This window comes from Balaenoptera borealis (assembly GCF_965194805.1).
Source record: "Balaenoptera borealis genome assembly, chromosome: 7".
Lineage (NCBI taxonomy): Eukaryota > Metazoa > Chordata > Mammalia > Artiodactyla > Balaenopteridae > Balaenoptera > Balaenoptera borealis.
The window spans coordinates 109,971,055-109,993,020 of record NC_138864.1 but is presented as its reverse complement, the minus strand read 5'-3'; the positions used below and the strand labels follow the sequence as shown (position 1 = coordinate 109,993,020).

Here is a 21,966-nt window from a genome sequence, read left to right as displayed (position 1 = left end):
AGTATTAATTATCTTATCATGTTGAACATTACATTCCTAATATTAATTTATCTTACAACTGGAAATTTGTACCTCTTGACTACCTTCATCTAATTCCCCCTCCCCTCTCCCCGCATCTCTGGTAACCACAAATATGATCTCTTTTTCTATGAGTCTTTTTGTTCGTTTGTCTTTGAAGTATAATTGACGTACAACACTGTGTTAGTTCCTGGTGCACACCATAGTGATTCGATATTTCTGTACATTACAAAATGATCACCATGATAAGTCTAGTTGCCATCTGTCACCATACAAAGATATTAACTAATTATAGACTACATTCCCCACACTGTACATTTCACATTTGTGAATCATTTATTTTGTAACTGGACGTTTGTGCCTCTTAATCTCCCTCACCTATTTCTCTCCTCCCCCATACCCCTCCCCTCTGACAGTCTGTTTCTTCTCTGTAACTATGACTCTGTTTCTGTTTGGTTATGTTTGTTCATTGTTTTGTTTTGTAGATTCCACATGTAAGTGAAATCATACAATATTTGTCTTTCTCTGTGTGCCTTATTTTACTTAGCATAATACCCTCTAGGTCCATCCGTGTTGTTCCAAATGGCAAGATTTCAAAGAAATGCATTTTTAAACTTAGCTTGAAAAACATTCAAAAGTAAGCATCTTTATCATTATTTTTTTCAAGATTAAATATTTTATTACTTGATTTTTAATTTTGTAAAAAAAAGATCTTATGAATTAGAAGTGGGATAACTAAGAGTTTTAAAATTACTTTTATTATTTTATTATTAATTATTTAAAATTATTCAAATAAACAAATACAATAGTTTTTGCCCTTTTTGCCAAAGACAGCTACTTCATTAGAAAGGAAGTAGACCAATACATGTGTTTATATGCTGGTTTCACTGGGTAGGTTAAGGGTTCTCAAACGTTAAGGTTGATGTACAAAATCTTATATAGGCGTTTTCTTGTGGTTATCGCTCCAGAAAGCTGGTTAATAACCACGTGTCTTATACCTGGAATAAAATCAAAGTTTTATTGTGCAAAATATTAATCCTTGAAATTACTCTTCGAAAGAGAAGTTAAATAAAACTGTCTGTGCTGTATTCTGACATTATCAAAAACACTTGGACAAAGTAGGACACACCTGTTACAGTTAACAACAAGTGCAATGCAGACTCATTCTTTACATTTAGATGCAGCAGTCCTCATCTTATTAATGTTTTTTTCTATGGCAGAGACCTAATAGATTGCAAAAATCTTCATCTTTGAATACTTATTTCTAATGCAATTTATACTTCTGCTTTGCTGTTACTGCTTTTTCTTCATATAGTATATTCTTCATTTCTTTTTTTAGGCTAAGCAGCTGGAAGAGAAAGATCGGATGATAAAGAAGCAGGATGCATTCTACAAAGAGCAGCTGGCTAGACTGGAGGAGAGGGTATGACTATTTCTTGTCAGTGATTCTCTTCTTTTACCACATTTGCAGTGTTCCCATTTATATATTTAAAAATCAGTACCTTAGCACTGTAACTGCTTTTTCTCGTTAAAAAGGGGCCAGGAAATGAAGACGCCAAGCACGCAGATCATTCTCGAAGATAATGTCATTTTTACTTTGGTAGTTTTGCGTATTGTTGTGTTGTTTGTTCATTGATGCATTTTACTACTAAGGAACTGCTTCCAAATATTTTTCCCTGTATGTTTGGAAACTGCATTGTCTCCAGGTCAAACAGTAGAGTGCTACTGTTGGCTTTCCCAAACGTTGACTAAACTTGAGCACGTTCTTAGAAATGGTAGTGTTTTAAAGGATAAATTGTCTTTGTGAAAGCTGTTTCACTGCACTTGTGGCCAAGAAATGAATGTCTTTTTCAAAACTGGTGGACAGGAGCTAAATAGTAGGACTCAGGAGAAGAGTTAGGATGAGGAGTGGAGGAAGTACCTCTGATTTACCTGACCCTAGAATTTGACAGAGATGCAAAGAAGGAAATTAAGGCTGAAACAAAAGGAAGCAGTGGGTTTAAGAATGGGAGCTTGGGGACCCAATCAGTGCCCCTGTTCAATGAAGTATATTTGTTGTCTAGGATAAGTTCATACATAGACCATGAGGTTACAAAGCTAGTTTCCTCTTTGCTTTGATTGAGACCCCCAAAGTTGATTGATTTAGAATAGGTTGTTTCATAAGAAACTAGATAAACTAAGAAATAAACTATCCAGCCCCATTCAGTACAAATATTTGTATGTTGATCGTCTTCACCTGTCTCTGTATGTCACTGAACTGAGTGCTTCTTGAGTGTAGGGACCATTTCTCACTGATTCAGCAGATATCTGCCTAATATATGCCAGGCCCTGATAGTGCCAGAGATATGCTAATGAAGAAAGTGAACTAAACTTCTGCCCTCATGGAGCTTAAATTCAATTAAAACCTCGTCAACATGTTGAATGGCAGATTGTGATAATATGGGAAACAGTAAAGCGGGGGAAAAGGAGTCCCAGGGCCTAGGAGTGTAGGTGTGGGGTTGGGTGGAGAGGGAAGGCCTGTCTAATGGGATGGTATCTGGGAAGAGGTCTGTAGCAATGGGAAGCAGGCCAACACCAAGAGGGCTTTTGAGTGGAAGAGTATTCTGGCTGCTGTCTTGGGCAAGAACTGAAGCAAGAGGGACTTAGAGGTAATAGTGGTAATTCAGAAAAGGGGTGGTGATGGCTTGGGCCAGGGTGCTAGCAGTGGAGGAATGAGATGTGGTTGGATGTTTCCCAGGCAGAGCTGACCAGATTTGCTGATGGTTTTGAACATGAGTGAAAGAAAGAGCTCAGAGATATTCTAGGTCTATGGCTTTTACAGCTAGAAGGATGGATTTTCCAAGGTGAAGGCTATTAAAATACGGATCTGGATGTGGGTAGTGGAGGAAATCAGTTCGATTTTGGATATGGTAAGTTTGGGATGCTACTTAAGACATCCAGGTAGAGATGTTAAATAAGCATAAAGTGGAAATGCTTAGCACAGAAGTCAGCACATTTTTCTGTAAAGGGCCAGATAGTAAATATTGCAGGCTTTGCAGGCCATGTATGGTTTCTGTTGCAACTACTCGACTCTGCCATTGTAATGTGAAAGCAGCCATAGCCAATATGTCAGTGAACAAGTGTGACTGTTCTAATATATGGACACTGAAGTTAGAATTTCATGTAATTTTCAAATGTCATGAAATACTCTTCTTCTGATTCTTTTCCCCCAACCATTTAAAAACGTAACACCATTCTTAGGGCTGTACTAAAACAGGTGGCGGGCTGGATTTGCCCCATGAGTTGTGGTTTGCAGAAGCCTGGTTTAGTGCACAGGTTCTGACATCAGGTGGCTTGGATTCAAATCCCTGAACTGGCATTTACCTGCTGCATATCATGGAGCATCTAACGTAAACTTCCAGTTTCCTCAGCTATAAAATGAAAAGTATAAAGCTATACTTACCTCATTAATTTGTTAAATGAGATAATTCTCACAAATCACCTATATTAGTGTCCAGGACAGGGTAACCATTCAGTCAGTGGTAGCTCTGCTTTTACTTCTCTCCATCCAGAGCACTGTTCCGGATACAATGAGTAAATGTTAGCTGAATAAAATGATTGAGTGAAAGTTTTTGAGGTGATTAACCAGGACCTGCTTTTTCCCCACCCAGTGATAGTTTTCTTTGCTTTCAAGTATTTCTATGCTAGATACCTTTCGAAGTCCTCATCGATTACTGTTAGGTATAAGAAAAGGCACTAATAAATATTTACCCATTTCTCATAAATCCACCAATTTGATAGAGATATTCAGTGATGGGTGTGAGGCACTGAGAGGATTTGCTCTTGGCCAATTAAAGGGTCTGCTTAACAGTTAACTATTGTTTCTGGTCTCAGGTTAGAACAAGGCGGGGAAGGTCAGGTGGATATGGTGTGCTGATACCAAATCATTGTCACAAACGTCTTCTTACAACACACAAACACACATCTTTTCTTTTTTGAAGATGAGGCTGGAAAGTAGTTATTTAGGAATTTTAACTGAAATCTGAGAAGCTGAGTGAACTTAGAAGAATGCTGAGGTGGAACAATCACACTATTATTAGTTAATACTTAATAACTCCATACTTAAGAACGTGTGGTGGAAAGAATGCTGGACTAGGAGTCAGAAGGCATGGTTTTTTCATCTAGTTTTGTGACAATTCAGCTAATTTCTCGTAGTCTCTGGTTCTTCATCTATAAAGTGGGGATAATACTCTGTTCCTTACTCACCTTTGTGAGTTATTGGAGGGACCAGATAAAATGATACATTTAAAAGCCCCTTGAAAACTGGAAAGAGCTTAGCAAATACAAGCTGTTGCCATTAAAGAATATTTCCTTTCCATTGTGTGCAAGATACTAAAAATCATAAAATTACTTTAGTGTTATTCAGCTTCCTGGTGTCTTCTGCCCATTTTATAATACCTTGTTTTTGTTTATTACTGCCATTCCTAAAGTACCTAAGGTGAATTTTGTCCAATTGAATTTCATCTAGGAATATTTGAGAGACATTTAGGTGTCCAGAGACGAAGCATTTTCTAGGCTTAATGCAAAAGATTGTAAAGAGGGTTTTTCCTGTGACGACAGTGAAAAGTACAACGTCTAACCATTTCTGTTAGAAATTCTACACACTTTGTGTTAAAAGATGTAAAATGCCCAATCCAATAGTGGATAATGTAAGAAAAAAAATGATTGTGGTATTATAACTTGCAGAATCATTAACTTACAGTGAAATCCAGGTTCCTGTTTAAAATTCAAGTTTAAAAGTGGATATAAGTACATATCTTTCTCTATTTTAACCAAGTGAACTTAAGAAACCGTACACTGAATAGCAGGTGGTATATTAATGGAGAGGAGGGGACACTCAATCTTTTACAGAGTCATTACAGGGATGATTTCTAAGAGCACCGTACCATCTGCCCATCAGCTAGATATGCAAACACAGTAATTGTATACATAATCACTTTTTTATGGCTCAGTCTTATTACTCAACTATTCATTTTCATTGACTTGATGCAAATTTCGTGATGCACCTACAGCATGATACCCCTAAAAGTTATTTTAATATCTCATTGTCCTTCTTTTACTTTGAAGTGAGAAATTCATGGTCATTTGAGAATTATGAACCCAAGTCTATTGAGCATTTGAAGCACATTCAGTTCTGTAGTACAGCTTGGTGTGCCTCTTGGTTCTATTTCAATAAACTCCTTATCAGTTAGAGATTCCCTTGTGTGAATGGAGCTTTCTCGTCCCAGGTATTTATATTGGCTGGTCCACCAGGAGTCTGAGATAACTTTCTCCTTTCACTAACTCGGGAGGAGTAATAAGTGTAATTTAACTGGACACCAATTTCACGCTTCTCAGAACCAGTATGCAAAAGCAGCAACTCTTTACTGAGAAAGAAGGTCAAAGCCATTTAAAAGTTTTTTGAGTCCTTGTTTCATTGCAAATGTTGCCAGCTTCATCAAACAACTTTGACGTGGACGTGAGATAAACTTTTGTATTTTAAGAACGTGGACTTCCCTGGTGGCGCAGTGGTTAAGAATCCGCCTGCCAATGCAGGGGACACGGGTTCAAGCCCTGGTCCGAGAAGATCCCATGTGCCGTGGAGCAACTAAGCCCGTGCGCCACAACTACTGAGCCCGCGTGCCACAACTACTGAAGCCCGTGTGCCTAGAGCCCGTGCTCCGCAACAAGAGAAGCCACCGCAATGAGAAGCCCACGCACTGCAATGAAGAGTAGCCCCCGCTCACCGCAACTAGAGAAAGCCTGCGTGCAGCAACGAAAACCCAATGCAGCCAAAAATAAATAAATAAATTAAAAGGGGAAAAAAAAAAAAAAAAAAAGAACATGAGAGGCGTTGCATGTAGGTATGCCCTAATTGAGAGAGGCTTGAATATCAATTCCTGGTGGTTGAGGTAAGAGGCTTGAGAGTATTTATTCCTGTTGGGTGATTTGATGAAAGAAAGCCCAGGGCAGCTTTCAAAGAAAAGGTTCTTAGATGTTTTTAAGAAGCCTTTGCCAGTCCCTCAGGGAATTCTCCATAATGCTTTGTGTACCTCCCTTAATGTGCCACATTTATGATAACTGTGATTAGTTATCTGTGTTTATTTTGTAAACTCCTTGAGGATAAAGGTCATTTTCTTATTTCTGTATTTTCCACAACTCACATAGTAGGCGTGCAGTGAACGAATCCTACATTTACTAAGCTTATGCCGTAAAGTTAGGTCCAAGCTATTAGTGTACAGTCCTTAAGTATTCACAGAATATTTAGTATCTTCATAAGTTGTTTAAATTAATAATCTAAATCTATCCTGTGAGAAAATCAAGTTTAACTTTGAATATCTGGATATTTATAGCATCCTCATCATCCTAGTAGCTAACAATAACATTTTTTGAGTATTTATGTTGTGCTGGGCACTTTGCATGGATTATGTCATTTTATTATCATAAACAACCCTATGAGGCTGTCAACCCTGTTGTTTAGATGAAGGTCCTAAGGCTTCAAGTAACTTGCCCAAGAATATACAGACAAAATGTGATCTGGATTTGAGCCAGGTCCAACACCTGAGCTTTTAGCCATTGTCCAGTACCATCTTTAATGTTTGTCAGTTGTGCACTTAAGAAGTTAAATCCTGCTGATTGCTTTGTTAGTTCTTTGGGTAGTAAATTAACTCCTTCTGGCTTCTAATACAACTTTTTAGGTCCTGATGTTAAAACTTGATCAGTGCTACCTCATAACCTGAAAATGTTAAGCATTCAAAATGCCTAATTTTCTCCCCAGGATTTGGCACTTCCTGGGAAAATTGGACCAAAAGGGAATAAACAGGGTCTTATTACTTAGCGACTGCAGCATGATACCCCCAAGAGTTACTGTAATATCTAGTTGTGCTGCTTTTACTTTGAAGTAAGAAATTCATAGTCATTCAGGCAGTTTAGAAATGTCTTTGAGGCACTCATTCATTCATATGTTCACAGTGTTACTACAGGATAGTCATCTCATTCCATCTCTAGAAAGAAAACAAACTTTCTGTAACTGTTTTATCAACTGTTTTGATGGTTATTTAATTAGAGCCTGGATTGCCTGCTCCCGGAACATCCATTGCCTGGATATTCTTCAGGAAAGTGTGTATTTTTCCCGTAGTCTTTTAGCCCTCTGGAAGGAAATTGAGAGGCAGGACCAAGGCCATATTATAACAGGGCAGAATCCAGATTCTCCCAGGATCTTGTAGGATGAAGGACCCCTCACTCCCCAGGACATCTAGAGATATGAGTTCTTTGATGATTAGTGTGTCTTGCATGTCTGACTTCTCAATTATGAATTGATTTGCTCTACTGAATGCACTTTGCTCTTGGCGTTCATGAGAATGGTGGGGTTTGGCACAGCATGAAGAGAGCTGTAAAAGGCCTGGTGGCTTGAGGAGCTGAGGGAGATCAGAGAGCTTAGTTGGGTACTGTTACAGTGTTCAGATCAACAGGGTGGTGGGGTATGTATTGCTTTCAGTTTACAGGCTCCTCTGGATTTCAGCAGCTATTTACATACACATTGCAGTCAGCCGCATACAATTAAGGAGGAGAGGGAATTATACAAGCTGAGCAAAAGAGAGCAGGGCAAAGAGAATGGTGAAAAATAAATTGTCATTAAGAAGAAAAGTACTTTACTAGTTCATCACCTGTGGAGAGAGTTGCTAATTAAATTCTAAGGTCATGCTTACATCAAATGAGCAATTTTTAAAAGCCTTTTTACGTATAGTGGGTGGCATTTCTTCTATTGCATCACAGTGTTGGGCTCATCTGTATGATTAATTGGCTTTTTTGATTGCTTGACGACTTCTCTGTCATTAGTACCTTCATTTCTGTGTTCCTCTTTGCAAAGCTTGGGGGAAAAATAATGCCAAGAATGATAATAAAGAGAAATGACAACAGAACAGATTATCGCCAGCCCAGTGTGTTCCTTATGCAAAGAAATTATTATGCATTTTTACTACCAGATGAAGTCTGTCACTGTAAAAATATCTCATTGAGCAGAGCTGGGTCAGCCATTTCAAGGGATTAATACAGGGTAGAATCACAGACCACTGACCTCTGAGATCCTAAAACATAAACAGTCTTTTTTGGGGTAGGGCGATAACTACTTAGACTCAATTTATGGGATTAAAAAAACCCTTTGATGTTTTCCCCCTGAGGTGCTTTCTAAACAGTTGTCAGTGATTCTAGGTCATATGGGTAGCTGATATATACACTAAATAATGTGCATGTTTTGGCCATGCACTGTGATATAGCAAATTTAACACAATAGTTAAAAGCATAACTTTGTGGTAGATATGCCTCCGTAGGTTATGCTAGTTTGCATTTGTCGGCTTAGACAGAGAGATTATTCCTTTGACACTTGGAAATTTTGTACTGGCCTCCTCATTCATCTTTAAATCAAGGCAGTTTCTCTGTGGTTTCTGTAGTTACCGAGAGTTGAAGAAAGAGATAAGCCTCTCTGGTCCAGGAGTTTGGATGTTGAAGGCATAGAAGCCAATGTCACTTTTAATCGTAATGCCATTACAGACGGCAGAGGTGTCAGCAAAGTTTTCAGCATGTACCTTGAGTTGCTCTGAGATTTTTTTTTTATCATTAACAAGTAATGATAGTTCAAATAAATGCACTTAGATGTTAATTGTTAGGTAGAGAAATTAATAAGGCCCAATATCACCATATCGTTTGTTAATATAATTGAAACAGTTATTTATAACTTAGATTCAGAGACTGAACCCTTTTGCACTCTTACCGGGCTCCCTAAAGGAAGTTTATTATTGCAGATATTCCAAAAGCAGCAAGCAGGGTGGACTTTTTTTTTCCTATTTTATTCTCTAAGGGCAAGAAAATTGATACAGTATAGTGAATATGGGGGTCTTATCCTTACTTCATTATTCAACAAGTCCTCCAAACACATTGGCTTTTCTGTTAACCTCTCTGAATTTTCTAATGGGAAATGTGGCTTGGGTAACCTTGAAATGCTTTTTTAATCTGGCTTTAGGGATACGAGACTTAAATTTTTTCCAGGATGAACTGTTAAAAGTGCATCCTGTAAAAATGATCCCTTTAACTGGAGCCAGTTTTTCTATGCCTAACTTTAGAGGAAAGATTTGCAAATCATGGTATCAGCACTTAATTTGGGGCTCTATTTACCATGTAGGCTGTCAAGAAGTATTAACCTTAAGGTAAGATGAGAATGTGGAGTTCAAAGCTATGGGCTGATGGCACAGAGTATACCAGGTATTAAATAGCATTATCCATCCTGCTTGCTACAGTAAATAGGATTTCACTATTATGATGTGTCAGGGCTTTCAGTGAAATCAAATTTACAAGACACTATACTGCCATCCTCTCTGCTGAGCAGCTTTATTCTGGGATCTTGCTTTCATATCAGTCCTGTTGGTAGGAAATACTTGTACCAATTGTGCATGGAAATTATAATTTAATGATCTCTTCCTTTTCTCTATTCAGATCTTAGAATGGACCACTGTGCTTTGCAGCGATAGCCCCAGGGCTCTGAGAAAGAGATAATGTACAGTTCAGCTTTAAAGCCCAGTATTGCCTTTTTTGGGTGCTTGTTATGATCATAAGTGCTAAGATGCCAACAACATGGGTTGCATACTTTCTCAGCTCTTCACATTTCCTTTACCTTGTGAAAGACTCTACAATAAAATAGATTCTGTTTACCATGACAGTTTTTAAAATGGTATGCCACTTGAATGTGTAAAGACAAGGTAAGAAGTAAAGTGTTATGAAATCCAGGGAAAATTAATTCCATTTTTAAAGATTCTGTTCATTTTGTCTGGGGGGGCTCAGTAGGCTGTCTTATTTGAAAAGCAATTAATATCCCCTTTCCTTTCTTCGGAATCTTTTCTTGTTATTGATAAGAATATTGCACCCAGGAAGTCATTCTGTATTTCCTGTGTATTTCCTGTGTATTTGATTGAAAATGAGCTAAATCTCTTAAATTTTCTTTGCATCCAATTTCATAATTAGTGATTGTTTTACTTCTTGGTATCTTGTTTATTTATAAATTTCAAATGTACTCCATTTAGGCAGACCAGCCAGTGCTTATTTCCCTATTTTACTGACTAAAAAATTAAAATACATGAATATTAATTTTTTTAAGGGAAATTGCAGGGCTGGTGTTAGAAGATGCACTTGAATCCCAGTTTTATGTTCAGACCATGAGCCAGCTGTGCCTCTATAAGGGATTACGTTTCAACACATTAGCTTCATTAAGAAAGATATATTTGGTCATTAAAGCATTTGCAAATAGTATTATCTCATAACATCATCAAGTAAGAAGTGCCCATATCTGAACTTGGCATATAAAGCAGGTTGGCATGGTTCAGCATTTAATGAAGGGAATCTAAATCCAACCTGGCCATGGAGACTAACATAGGAGTTTGACCTTGGTCATTCTTATCAGAATTTGGGGCGGGGGGGGCGCTAGAGGGGGTCATTGGCATTCACCATTCATTCAAACACACATTTGTTAAATTCCTCCAGTGAGCCAGGCACTGTACGTAGATATAGTGATGAATACAAACGGTACAAACACCTGTTGGCATCCGGTACAGTGCTTTTTCTGTGGAGGCTTTGCCAGACTGTTTTCCAGAGCAGAAATGTTTTGTGAGGAGTAGCTGCTACTTTTTGTCCCTTAAAGGTCTAAAGATCATGGGATTTAAAGCGGAGTTTAGTAGGTTGAAGAGATTCGTCAGGTTAAATGCTCAGATAAAAGACCCAATGAACTGGGACTTCCCTGGTGGCGCAGTGGTTGAGAATCTGCCTGCCAATGCAGGGGACATGGGTTCGAGTCCTGGTCCGGGAAGATCCCACATGCTGCGGAGCAACTAAGCCCCTGTGCCGCAACTACTGAGCCTGTGCTCTAGAGCCCATGAGCCACAACTACTGAGCCTGCACACCACAACTACTGAAACCCGTGTGCCTAGAGCCCGTGCTCCGCAGCAAGAGAAGCCACCGCAATGGGAAGCCACAAAGAGTAGCCCCTGCTCGCCGCAACTAGAGAAAGCCTGCTCGCAGCAACGAAGACCCAACGCAGCCAATAAATAGATAGATAGACAGACCCAGTGAACTGGTTGCGTTAAATAGCTATATTTGAAAATAAATGTTAAATATGTAAGTTCCATGAAGACCAGAACTATTTCCACTTCTTGATCACCATGATAGTGCCTGGCACATAATAGGCACTAGATAACTTTTAAAATTAATGTGTTAGTCAGGAAGTGGGATGGGTGCCTTGGCCAAATAATTTTGAGAGTGCTAAGCTTAACTAAGCAGAACAGATTTCTTTACTGTAGGCCTTCTCAGAGTTTATATACATTCTGAGCTTCCAAGATGAGGATACTGCATGCCATGTTTCAGCATTATACTCAAACCATAGAGTCTTTTTTTTCAAGAAACACTCATTAACTTAATCCCAGCACGCCATCTGAGATTTTCTGTGCCCTGCGTAATGCCAGGACTTACATTTTTTGAGTCCTTCCTTATCTGCATCCTAGAATGTAGAGGTCGGGCAGCCATAGAAGTTTGTTGATAGAGTTCCTAATTTGAGGGCTTCTGAGGACCTGCAACCATCCTGGAATTGCCTGCCTTTGTACTGTGTTGCAGAAGGGTGGACAGAGGAGAAAGAGGCCTAGGGATTCTAAAGTTCCTCTGGAGGGCTGTGTTCTGACTCTAAACTGTCTTCATAATCTCTGGTCTCTCTAAGAGTCTTTGAGAAAGCTGTACCCATGGTAGCTCAGTTTCATCAGGGCCCTCCCAGCACAGGACACAGAACCATGCCCATTAACCCAAGAGTCGTACATCCTCATGTGAAGAATCGGGCACATAGAATGCCACCAAGGATCTAGGCTCACAGTAGGATTTTTCTTCTTTTTCATGAAATGAAGTAGGAGGGTAATCAGATTTGATAAATAGTTAATTACCACTGTGGGTCTTTAACCCAAAAGTGTTTACCAAGATCTAGAGCTGGAGGAACAAGCAAAAGATGTATCAGTATCTTCCACTCCTTCAGAATCTCGAGTTTTCTGTGACCCTTCAGAAAGAGTTTGGAAGCAGTAAGGTTTGCTTGAGTAGGTCAGAAAGTAGTGCAGTCTTTGTATCCTAGGAAGTTGAATGAAGGTCAACAATCCTGCTCTGTAATCTCATTCGGCTTCAGAGACGGTTAAGCTCAAGAGTCCAGGGAGGACAGTGTGGCCACAGCACTGCCCCCTCACGACTTGTAGTTTCACATGAGATCTATGAGGGTGGGAACGCTGTCTGTTCACTGCTCTATCCCTAGCCCCTGGAACGGAGCCTGGCACATAGTAGGTGCCTGACAGATCTTTGTTGAGTAAATGAATGAAGGAGTCTTCAGCAGGTGAAAGGCTTTAATCCCAGAAGTGGCCCAGGTACCTTAGATATGCATCTTCCGGGTGATTTAACGTGCACGTCACCTCAAGTTACACCTTACCCTGCAAGTTTCCTAGAGATTCAGGTGAGGGTCCTTCTGCTCCAGCCATGCCAGCTACTTATAGTAATGCAGCTGCCTATCTTATTTACATAAAATGAAACAGTCAGTGCAGATGCTACTATTTGGGCAAACCTTTGAAGTAAATGAAATCATATTGCCTAAGTGATGTTCTTATCCATTACGTTTATGTGACTTGAGGCAGGGGTAATCAATTTTATCCACAAACCCTGTCCTAAATAGAATCCGAACTTCAGGAGTTATCCCCAAACTTGGCTTTTGGTGAAAATGTTCCTGGGTACTTTGTACTGTGGACATCCTTGCTGTTCCAAGGCTGCTGGCCAAGAAATATAGTAGTATCATCAGCAGCATCATATTAAAACAGCCACCATCTATTGAGGGACTATTATAAGCCTGGCAGTACACGAAATTATTTAACACAATCATTTTAACCCCTGGACAGACCTCTAGGGGAAGGTATTTTCTTCCTTCACCACCTAACTAGTTACTGACTTTGTTCTTCAGGCTCAGACACATCAAGTAACTTGCCCTAAAGTTTCCCAGCCAGTGTAGCCAGGCCTCTGTCTCCTCACTGACAGCCTCTCCTTCTGTGTGACCAGTGGTAGACTATGATACTCCCTTGAGGCTTTCTGGCATTACAGTTATTATGCAATTCCACTCCCCTTCCCCAGATTTTAGGAAGAATTTTGGTGGAAGTGGGCATGACATTTTTTGTTTAGAGCCAGTAGAGTCAAGTAACAGATTCTCAGCCATGTTTCCCTTAGCAGCATTTGTACTTGGCTTCTTACATAAACTAAGCACCAGCAGTCTTACTTTAACAGTGGATCATATTCTACAGTGAAGTGATATTAAACCAGTTTCATGATAGTGCATGATCGGATGATGGATACAATTAGTATGGCTTTAGTACCTAGACTAAACGGATGGGAGAGATGCTGACAGTAAGGAAACAGTGAAGGATCTGTAGATTGGGCCTTACCCTCTGAGAGGATGGAGGGAAAAGATGATGGTCCTGGAAATACCAGGGGGAGAAATAACCGGAAATCAAAATTAAAGCCAGGCTAGATCAGCCGTGGTGATGGTGAAGAGGCTCAGTGGGATGACAACGAGAGAAGCGGGTGGAGGGTCCAAGAATGATCTTCTTGTAGCTCCCATTGCCACTTGCGCACCTTTGCCCTCACCGTCTTCCTTTGCCATGGCCTACTTTGCAAAATCATTTCTTTCTAATAGATCTCCAACGTAGCCCTTGAACTCCTGTGTCCTCAGCAGTCCAGCCTACTTAGCCTGCTGTTCAGATTGCGTACATATGGAATCTTGGAGCATAAACTTCCTGCAAATTTGGGTTTACTGTCAATTTCCTTTCTCTAGTTTAAGGCCAGAGATGTTGCTCCTATCTTACAGCTATTTGAACTTCAATTCAGGGGCTTCCCTAGGCTCTGCCTCAGAATTAACCCAAGTAATTAAATCTCAGAAATATACCACTCAGTCAGCTACCCTTAAGCCATTCCTGCATTTAACCTCCGTGATGGTTTTCCCTCTACTGCTTCAGAGTTATTCACTAGGAAATCCCCAAGCTTGCTGTCTCTCTGTACATTGCTCTGCCCTGTGTTAGACATCCCCTGTTTAGGGGATGTTGAGCACCTACTCCGTGCCCCGGTATTGTGCAGAGTAGGTCCTGTGATCCATGGAGTGACTAACTCAGGCACGGTTTACCTCTGCTATCTCACCCCTCCTCCTTGCCTGTCATTTCTTCTTAATATTAGTATTTCTAGAACTTAATCATAATGTAGTCTCTGCCTTGCCTAGACAGACTGTAAGTGATGTGAGGTGGAGAGTGAAAATAGAAGTGAGAGAAGAGTAGTTCAAGGCTGAGAGTTAAGATCCTTGGGTAGGCAGTGCATGTGCTGAGAAGGTCTGTGTTTCTGTTTATCTAACTATTGTTAAAATGAAAATTTAACTAGAACTACAATGAATATTTCTGTAGTTTCAGAAAAGTAATACGTAATAAATTGTAAACCGTCTCTCCTCTCATGATGTGGTTGCTCTAGATTGTAGAAATTTGGCAGACATTCCTAGAACTGTTTGTTAAAATTCAATAGCATGTAATTAAAGACAGAGACTGCCATTTCTCTGGTGGGTACATTAAAAAATTATATATCATTTGGATTTGACCGTGAACTCAGTTCCCAAAAGAATAATGCCAGAAAGACAAAAGGATAAGAAAGGCAAAAGGATAAGTATATTGTGCTAAATAGAGGCACAAGTTACATAAAGTAACTACATTTACAGAACTGTCAGTTATACCCTAGCTATTTAAGAGTAATTATGCAAAAGATAGTTTCTGAATGAATATTACTTTACATATTGCCAGATGGAAACAGTGATTCTGATGAAAGTCTGGGTTTTAAGCCTTGCCAGGCAACAAAACAAGATTGCTGATGTTTTAAGCCTATGTTGACTGACGATTAAAACCAATATTAATACCTGGATGCCATGTTAGTGAAATGGAATATTTTATAGACACATAAAAGTTCACTGCTTCTTGGAACTTTAATATTCATCTAGCACAGAAATATACTTTTTCAGATGAGGAAACAGAAACCTGGAGGTTTAAAAATTGGTTTTATGTAGTTGGGGAAGGGAGTGGTGGCATTGTTTACCTAGTCCTTGTTATTGTCTCATCAAATAGGTTCTAAGTTAGTGAATGAATATTTGTTTATTTAGGTTCCTAGAAGTGATTTGTGTTGGGGTGGCCATCCCAACTATTGCAGAGGTGACTGAAATATAATGAATACCTGGGAACCATTCCTTAGGCTTTATGAAACTTAATCAAACAAGCAATAAAATTTCACTAGCTTTGTTGATATCATGGTACAAAGCAGGCATGCAATAGTTTTAACATTAATTGCTATACCAAATGAAAGAAATTTTCAGTAGAACTCACCTGATTGTTCTATCAGAGGAAAGGACAGCTAAGTTGCTAGTTTGTTCCAGTTGCTCATTTTCATATACCCACAAATGCTTGTCTTCTGGTCATTACCTGCGATATTTAAGAATAACCCCAGACCTCAGAATGTTAGGGAGATGAGCTTAGATGATTCTGGAATGCATCAAAGCCTTGGGACCCCTCCACCAAAGGACCTCAAGGTAAATATAATGGCATCAAAGACAAGTGGATATGGATTCAAATGTTAGACCTCCTACGTACCAGTTCTTTGTCCTTGGAAATACCAAGTAACCTGTAAATTGGCTTTCAAAACACGTTTCTTTAGGGTGTGGAGAGGAAATAAAATATTATATGTGAATTTACATGGATATTAAATTAGGATAACATCAGGTGTCATCATCATTATTCTCCAGCATCTAGGAGATTGATAATTATACACTGTTTGAGGTAACTTGTTGGGGGAAAAAAACCCTAGAAAAAATATCTATTATTTTGTCATGTTGAAATGTTATATTGAATTTTGCCAGAAGAAATAGAATCACTGGCTCAATTGTAGAACTGTTTTGTAAAATAGACATAATTTTTAAAAAAGCTACAATTTGGGTCTACATTATCTTTTTGATTTTCAGAGCTCTTTAATGTACTTCATTTTATCTGGTAAAAAGGGATTTCTCTTGTATGTATTTCCATTCAAATTTGGCAACCTATATGTATCAGAGATAGTAATCTGGATACTTTAGTGTACTTGTGTACTTAATGTTTTTCTGTCATCCTCCATCTTTTGAGAGAGGCTGGTATGAATCTTTGTCCATTTAGTTGAATGAATATAAGCCCAGCTGATGGGAGGGAAATTAAAACAGCAACAGAAACCCAAAGCTGGTTGAACTTTTACTTTTCCAGGTTAAAAATGGCTTATTTATTAAACCCTGTGATATTATAACGTTGGAGTCCAGCTCCTCAAGACTGGGCACACAGAGGCAAAGAGACCAGGTTCCAGAGACTGGTGGTGAAGTTTGGGGTACCAGCTTTAAGGGAGTTGCTGGGGTATGGGGAGCATAGGTCCAGAGGAGGCTGTAGAGTCTAGAGGAAATTCTATACAGCTCATGTCTAGCTTGGTTTTTGTTGTTGTTTTTTAGTGTTGGCTTTTCATTTTAATCTTCCATTGAAAGTCTCTGACTTAGGATATTAATGTAGAACAAGGATTTATTTCTGCATTGTGATTTTAGGGTCAGTCTTACAGAGTTTTTTATTTAATAAGTAAGAAGTACAGAACTAGTGGGGTGTTTTTGGTTTTTTTTTTAAACCCTCTTCCTATTACCCATAAAATGGAATGGCTGACAAGGAGGAGAAAGCATGAAAACATGAGTGAGGACAGGTCACAGGGTGGTGATGGGGCAAGAGCAAGGAGACATGCAGCAAGGAATCACAGAGGGGTGTTTCCTTGACAGACACGCTCTTCTAATGGTGGATTTCATGGTGAAGAACATTCCTGGTTAGAAGGGTCTTTTCTTGAAAAATGAGGTTTTATTTTGGATTGTATCCTTGAGTGGCAGAAACCATCACTGGTGGGGTCATGGCTGCAGGAAGATGATAGGGGGTGTTGATATCAATATTGTAGATTTCATTTCTACAGAAAAATGTACTAGGTCAGGCTTAATTCTGACCTGTCTCATCATTTTGTGCGGTTTACACAAGGATCTATTAAAAATACTCACCAAAGAGCAAAATCACTGAAGTCCTTTTAATTATAAAACGAAGAGCCTCACCATATTGTCGGCCAGCTCAGAAGACAATCACAGTAGACTGTGTTATCTTCTTTAAAAGTGTACCTTTTTTGACTAGATTCCTCAAAAGGCAATTTGAGAATTTTCATAAAACTTAATGACTAAAGACTTAAGTCTAAAAAACAAAATTACCAAACCAGTAACCTTTCAAAAAGATTTATATGTATAAAACTCTAATATCTTTCTCATGTAAATTCATTTTCATATATTTCCCACAACTTCCTGTTCTGTTTACCGTTTCTGTCTCAAAAAACAAACCAAAAATCCCAACTAATATTGGTTAGTCCCCTTAAATTATCTTTTATATATGTAGTTCTTATGTTTTTAATCCCTTGAATCATAGTATATTTTAATGACTAAAGTATCCAGTTGTTATAAATTATGGGCATTATAAGGATTAAACCTAGTTTCTCAGTTGTGGATGAATGTCTTTTTATTTGAATATGCGACAGTTTAAAGATAAAGGCATAAGTATCTATTGTTAATTGTTTTTTCTTTCTCTTTTTCTCTGTGGTACAAAATACGGTAAAATACCTCCTAACTCACCACCTTGAACACCCATAGGGCAGTTAAAAAAATTTCCCATAGCCTATTTTATATAATATACCTTCTGGATCATCCCATTATCCAGAAAAAAACATTTTTCTTTTGAGAAAATTACAGCTCTTAAAAGTTTATCCACATACAAAAGCAATGTGTTGGTGGATATTCTTTATGCTTTATAGTTCTCATTATTTTTTTAAAACAAGCAATTTAGTACCCTTCTTACTAACAATTGAGAATTTTTGCTTGAACGTTTTCTTTTCTTTGTCACCATGAGCTGTTCACCAGGCCCAGTCATTCATTTGATATTTATTTAGAGTGAACTATGTGGAAGGCTCCATTTTAGGCTCTGCAGATTTAACAGCGGAAAACAGAAAAAAAAATCCTGTTTTCATAAAATTAGCACTCTGTTAATATATCACTGAATAACGAATATATTTCATGTCTAATAGTGGTGAGTTATATGAAGAAAAATAGCTCATAATAAGGGGATAGAAAATGATAGCATGCGGAGGGGTGGAGATGCTGTTTACATAGGAAGGGCTCTGATCAGGTGTCACTTGAGCAGGCACCGAACGCCAGGCTGCGCCATGTACGGGGAAGAGCCCTCTGGCAGGTACTGTGGAACACCAGTTGCCCAAATCTCTTGCCTTGATTCCATGCCGTTTATTGCTCTAGTGTATCCTTCACTATCTTTTCAGAAAGTGCCAGGTTTGCTTTTCAAGTACTACAGTATCTGTCTTGCCAAGTCTGGCAGACGGTGCTTATTTTGGCCTGTATTTTGTTAGCAGATCAGTTCTATGTTGAGTTCAAATGGCACTCTGATTTCAAGAGTGATTCTAATCCTTGTTCTAGAGGCATAGTAAATAGGTGCTGTGGATTGGGTAGATGAATATTGAAGTACTTTTACAAAATTCCTTGTCAAGTGAAAATGTGCCTGAGTCTCCCTGTGACCTTGTACTTTTCTCCTTAGGCCTCCCCCGACCTTGCAGTCCAAGTCTGCATGAATAATCCTACTTAGCTCTTTGAAAGGTAGAATGGCCACATTTATCGTGAGCCTACCCTTTGCCAGCCCTCTGCCATGCACTTTACATGCCTTATTTCATTTAACCTTTCTAGCTGTTGAGGACGGTTATCCTCATTTTATAGACGAGAGTGAGGCAGAGTAATGGTGTGTATTTTATCCCAGGTCACAGAGAGAGTAAGGGGGAGAGCCAGGATTTGATCCCTGGAAGCTAAGCCCGCAATCTCACCCTTTGTCCTGCATGGACTCCTGGGAGGTTGGACTTGGGATGGGATTGAATTAGACGCAAAGAGGCTAAATAGGCTGCTTGACTTGAAACCTGTTTATAATATTAGTTGGGCAAAAAGTCCTCCTCTAACCACAGTTAGCCTGTGCACAAGGTGGACAGATCTGTTTTCACCACCTCCATGTTCCCTTTCCTGTTTTCACTGAGCCAAACATAAAAGGCCTAATAGCTACTCTTTGCACCTGTCGTCTTTGGACCGAGTCTCCACTTTGGGGTTGTTGTTTCTTCTTCTCCTTCTCTCACCTTTCCCTCCCCACTGTTAGGTTCCTGGCACCCCACTGCCCTCTCACCTCCTCCCCATCATTAAAACAGAGAAAGGTTGGACTCCCTGAAGTTTCCTCTACTGTGGACAGTCAGCTGAAGCTGCAGCCATTGGGCATGACTGTAAATGTTAAAGTGACTATCCTGGAGCTTTGGGACACGTGTTCATTTCTCATTCTTAGCACAGGTTATCACTCTCTTTTTTTCCCCTCCCTGTAAATGTTTCTCAGGACACTCAGTTATATGATTTGCTTTCCAACACATTTGGCAGAATTTTAAGAGTATCTTTGTACCATAACCCTCTTTATCTGATAAATTACAATTCATTTTAGCTGTCTGTCTCAACATTTCTGACTATAGAAAATGCAGTTTTTTGTTTTTTTTTTTTTTTTTTTGGGCACAACAGTTGGCACATTTATTTGAGGTGTTTAGACCATTTATCTTTAATGTGGTTATTGACATGGTTATGTTTACATCTATTGTCTTTCTTTTGTTTTGTTTGTTTCATCTCTTAGTTGTCCCATTATAGAAAATGCAGTTTTAATGACAGAGGTATATGGTTGAATACATCCTTGTAATTAATAGAGATATTGCTGACATTGGATTTGAAAACAGTATTTGTTCTGAACAGGATGAGCTGCAGGATAATATGAGAGTTTTCAGAACTTTTTACGTTACTTTTAAAATCTTTCAGTTAGTCGAGTCATTACTGTAGTTTGAAATTGAGGTTTATCACATTGCCACTCATCTTTTGAAATTGATATCTTTCTCAGTACGGTCAGATAGTACCAGAATCAAGAGAAAAGAAGCTTTGTCTTTGTTTCAACTTGTGATACATTGCTGCTGTTCCCCACCTCCCCCCTTTAGTCAACACACACTGAGTTCTAGGTGCCAAGATTCATGGACATGGTTCCCTGTTCTTAAGGAGCCAGTAGACTATAACAGATATGTAAATGCAAGGATTATTTCCCTCTCCTCTAGTTTCTTACATATAGTGAAGCGTTTGAAAGAATTTATCTTTATGAGATAAGGGTGTCTTCAGAAAAACTTTCACTTGGATAAAGTAAGTGATGAAACTAAATTGAAAAATCTTATTTATCATCCCATGTTGTGTAATAGAATCTGTAGGAATTGTTAACCTGTGAATCACCTCTATACTGCTTTTTATCTAAGCTGGTTATATAGAAGATAAGACAAATGAAGGAAACTGTAGCAGCTAGGTCATTATAACTGAGGTAAAATTTTTATTTTTTAATGACTTGTCCTCTGGCTTTAGGTTGACATTATACTGGGAGGGAGCACATGAATTAATCATTGGAAAGTTATATTGCTGTGTTTCACTGGTTTCTAAGGTTTGGTTGAACATTTAAGGGGCTTTTAGTGAAGTTATCAAGTGCATCGCCACATCACTTCCGTTGAGTTCGCCAACTGTGACTAAGGCACTCATGGTAACGAATGAGGCTCTCTTCTAGGTGGTAAACTGAGGCTCCAAGGCAGCGGCTGAACTCTGATGGTTGTTGAACTAAATGTCCATGCACAGAATAGTATGGCTGCTCAGGGTGCTCTCAGATCGGATTTAAGAGCTATTTAGAAGAAAAATGGCTTTATGAACACTTAGCTAAGAGATGTTACTGATTGTAAAAATGATATTCTTGCTAGTGTTTATATTCTTTCTTATCCCCAGAATGATTCGGTGGGACTCGAGTAATATTATATCAGGAAAGCTGGAGTTCTCTGATATACAAACTCTTAAGTGTGCAAAAGACAATATATCGATTTTTCTTTGTGTAATTAGTGCTTGCACAATACTAGGCTGTTCGTGCTTTGTTGAACTGAGAGCTAAATCCCAGAAAGTTGGTATGAGAGAATCAGAAGATCAGGGCAGGGCTGGCATAGGCCAGCTGCTTGAGGAGTTGTGTCAGTGGCTGGCAGCCTCAACAGAATGCTCCTTTGCAGTATTGCTTCTGCTTTGTCACGAATGAAAGGTGTATAACAAATGTTGGTTCAAGGGAAGTGAAGCCAAAGAGGAAGGAGGAAAAAAGAATTGAAGAAAGAACTGAAAAAAAAATTGAAGACAGCTCTAGTCTAAACGAGCTCCAGTATCCAGATTGGAATAACCTGCGTCTCAGCATAGAGAATTACAGACAGAGTGGCAGCTTGGCCATGGAGTGGCCACCTCAGAAGACAGTGAGGTATCCCAGGACTGCTGGACCGAATAGTCTTTTGGCTGAGTTGAGGTAGTCTAGCCTCTAGATGACTTTCCCCTCCTTCAACTCTGATTCTTTCAACATCAGAGTATCCTAATTTTTAAAACAAGGACCCTGAGACCCAGAGAGGTTGAGTGGCTTGCCCAAGGTCACAAGCAGTCAGGTCACCTGAAGTCAGGTCACCCTTGGAAAGTGACCCCTGTCAAGCAGAAGTCTTAAGTTCTAAAATAAGCTGCCTTGTGGGGTGTGCCAGTCTCCCTGTCACCATCAGTGCTTTAGGCAGAATGAGAGTGATTGCTTGTCAGGGATGTTGCAAAGAAGATTCTTGCAAAAGGATTCCATGACCTGTAAGGTCCCTTACAAC

At 39.1% G+C, this 21,966-nt stretch overlaps 1 protein-coding gene across 1 annotated transcript in view; it reads left to right on the top strand.

Moving 5' to 3' along the window:
• Positions 1-21,966, top strand: part of CHCHD3 (coiled-coil-helix-coiled-coil-helix domain containing 3) — a 278,061-nt gene that overhangs the window by 179,247 nt on the left and 76,848 nt on the right. The window contains exon 5 of the mRNA XM_082399255.1: positions 1,358-1,441. Coding sequence (XP_082255381.1) covers positions 1,358-1,441 — 84 coding nt within the window. The remainder of the gene's footprint in view (positions 1-1,357; positions 1,442-21,966) is intronic.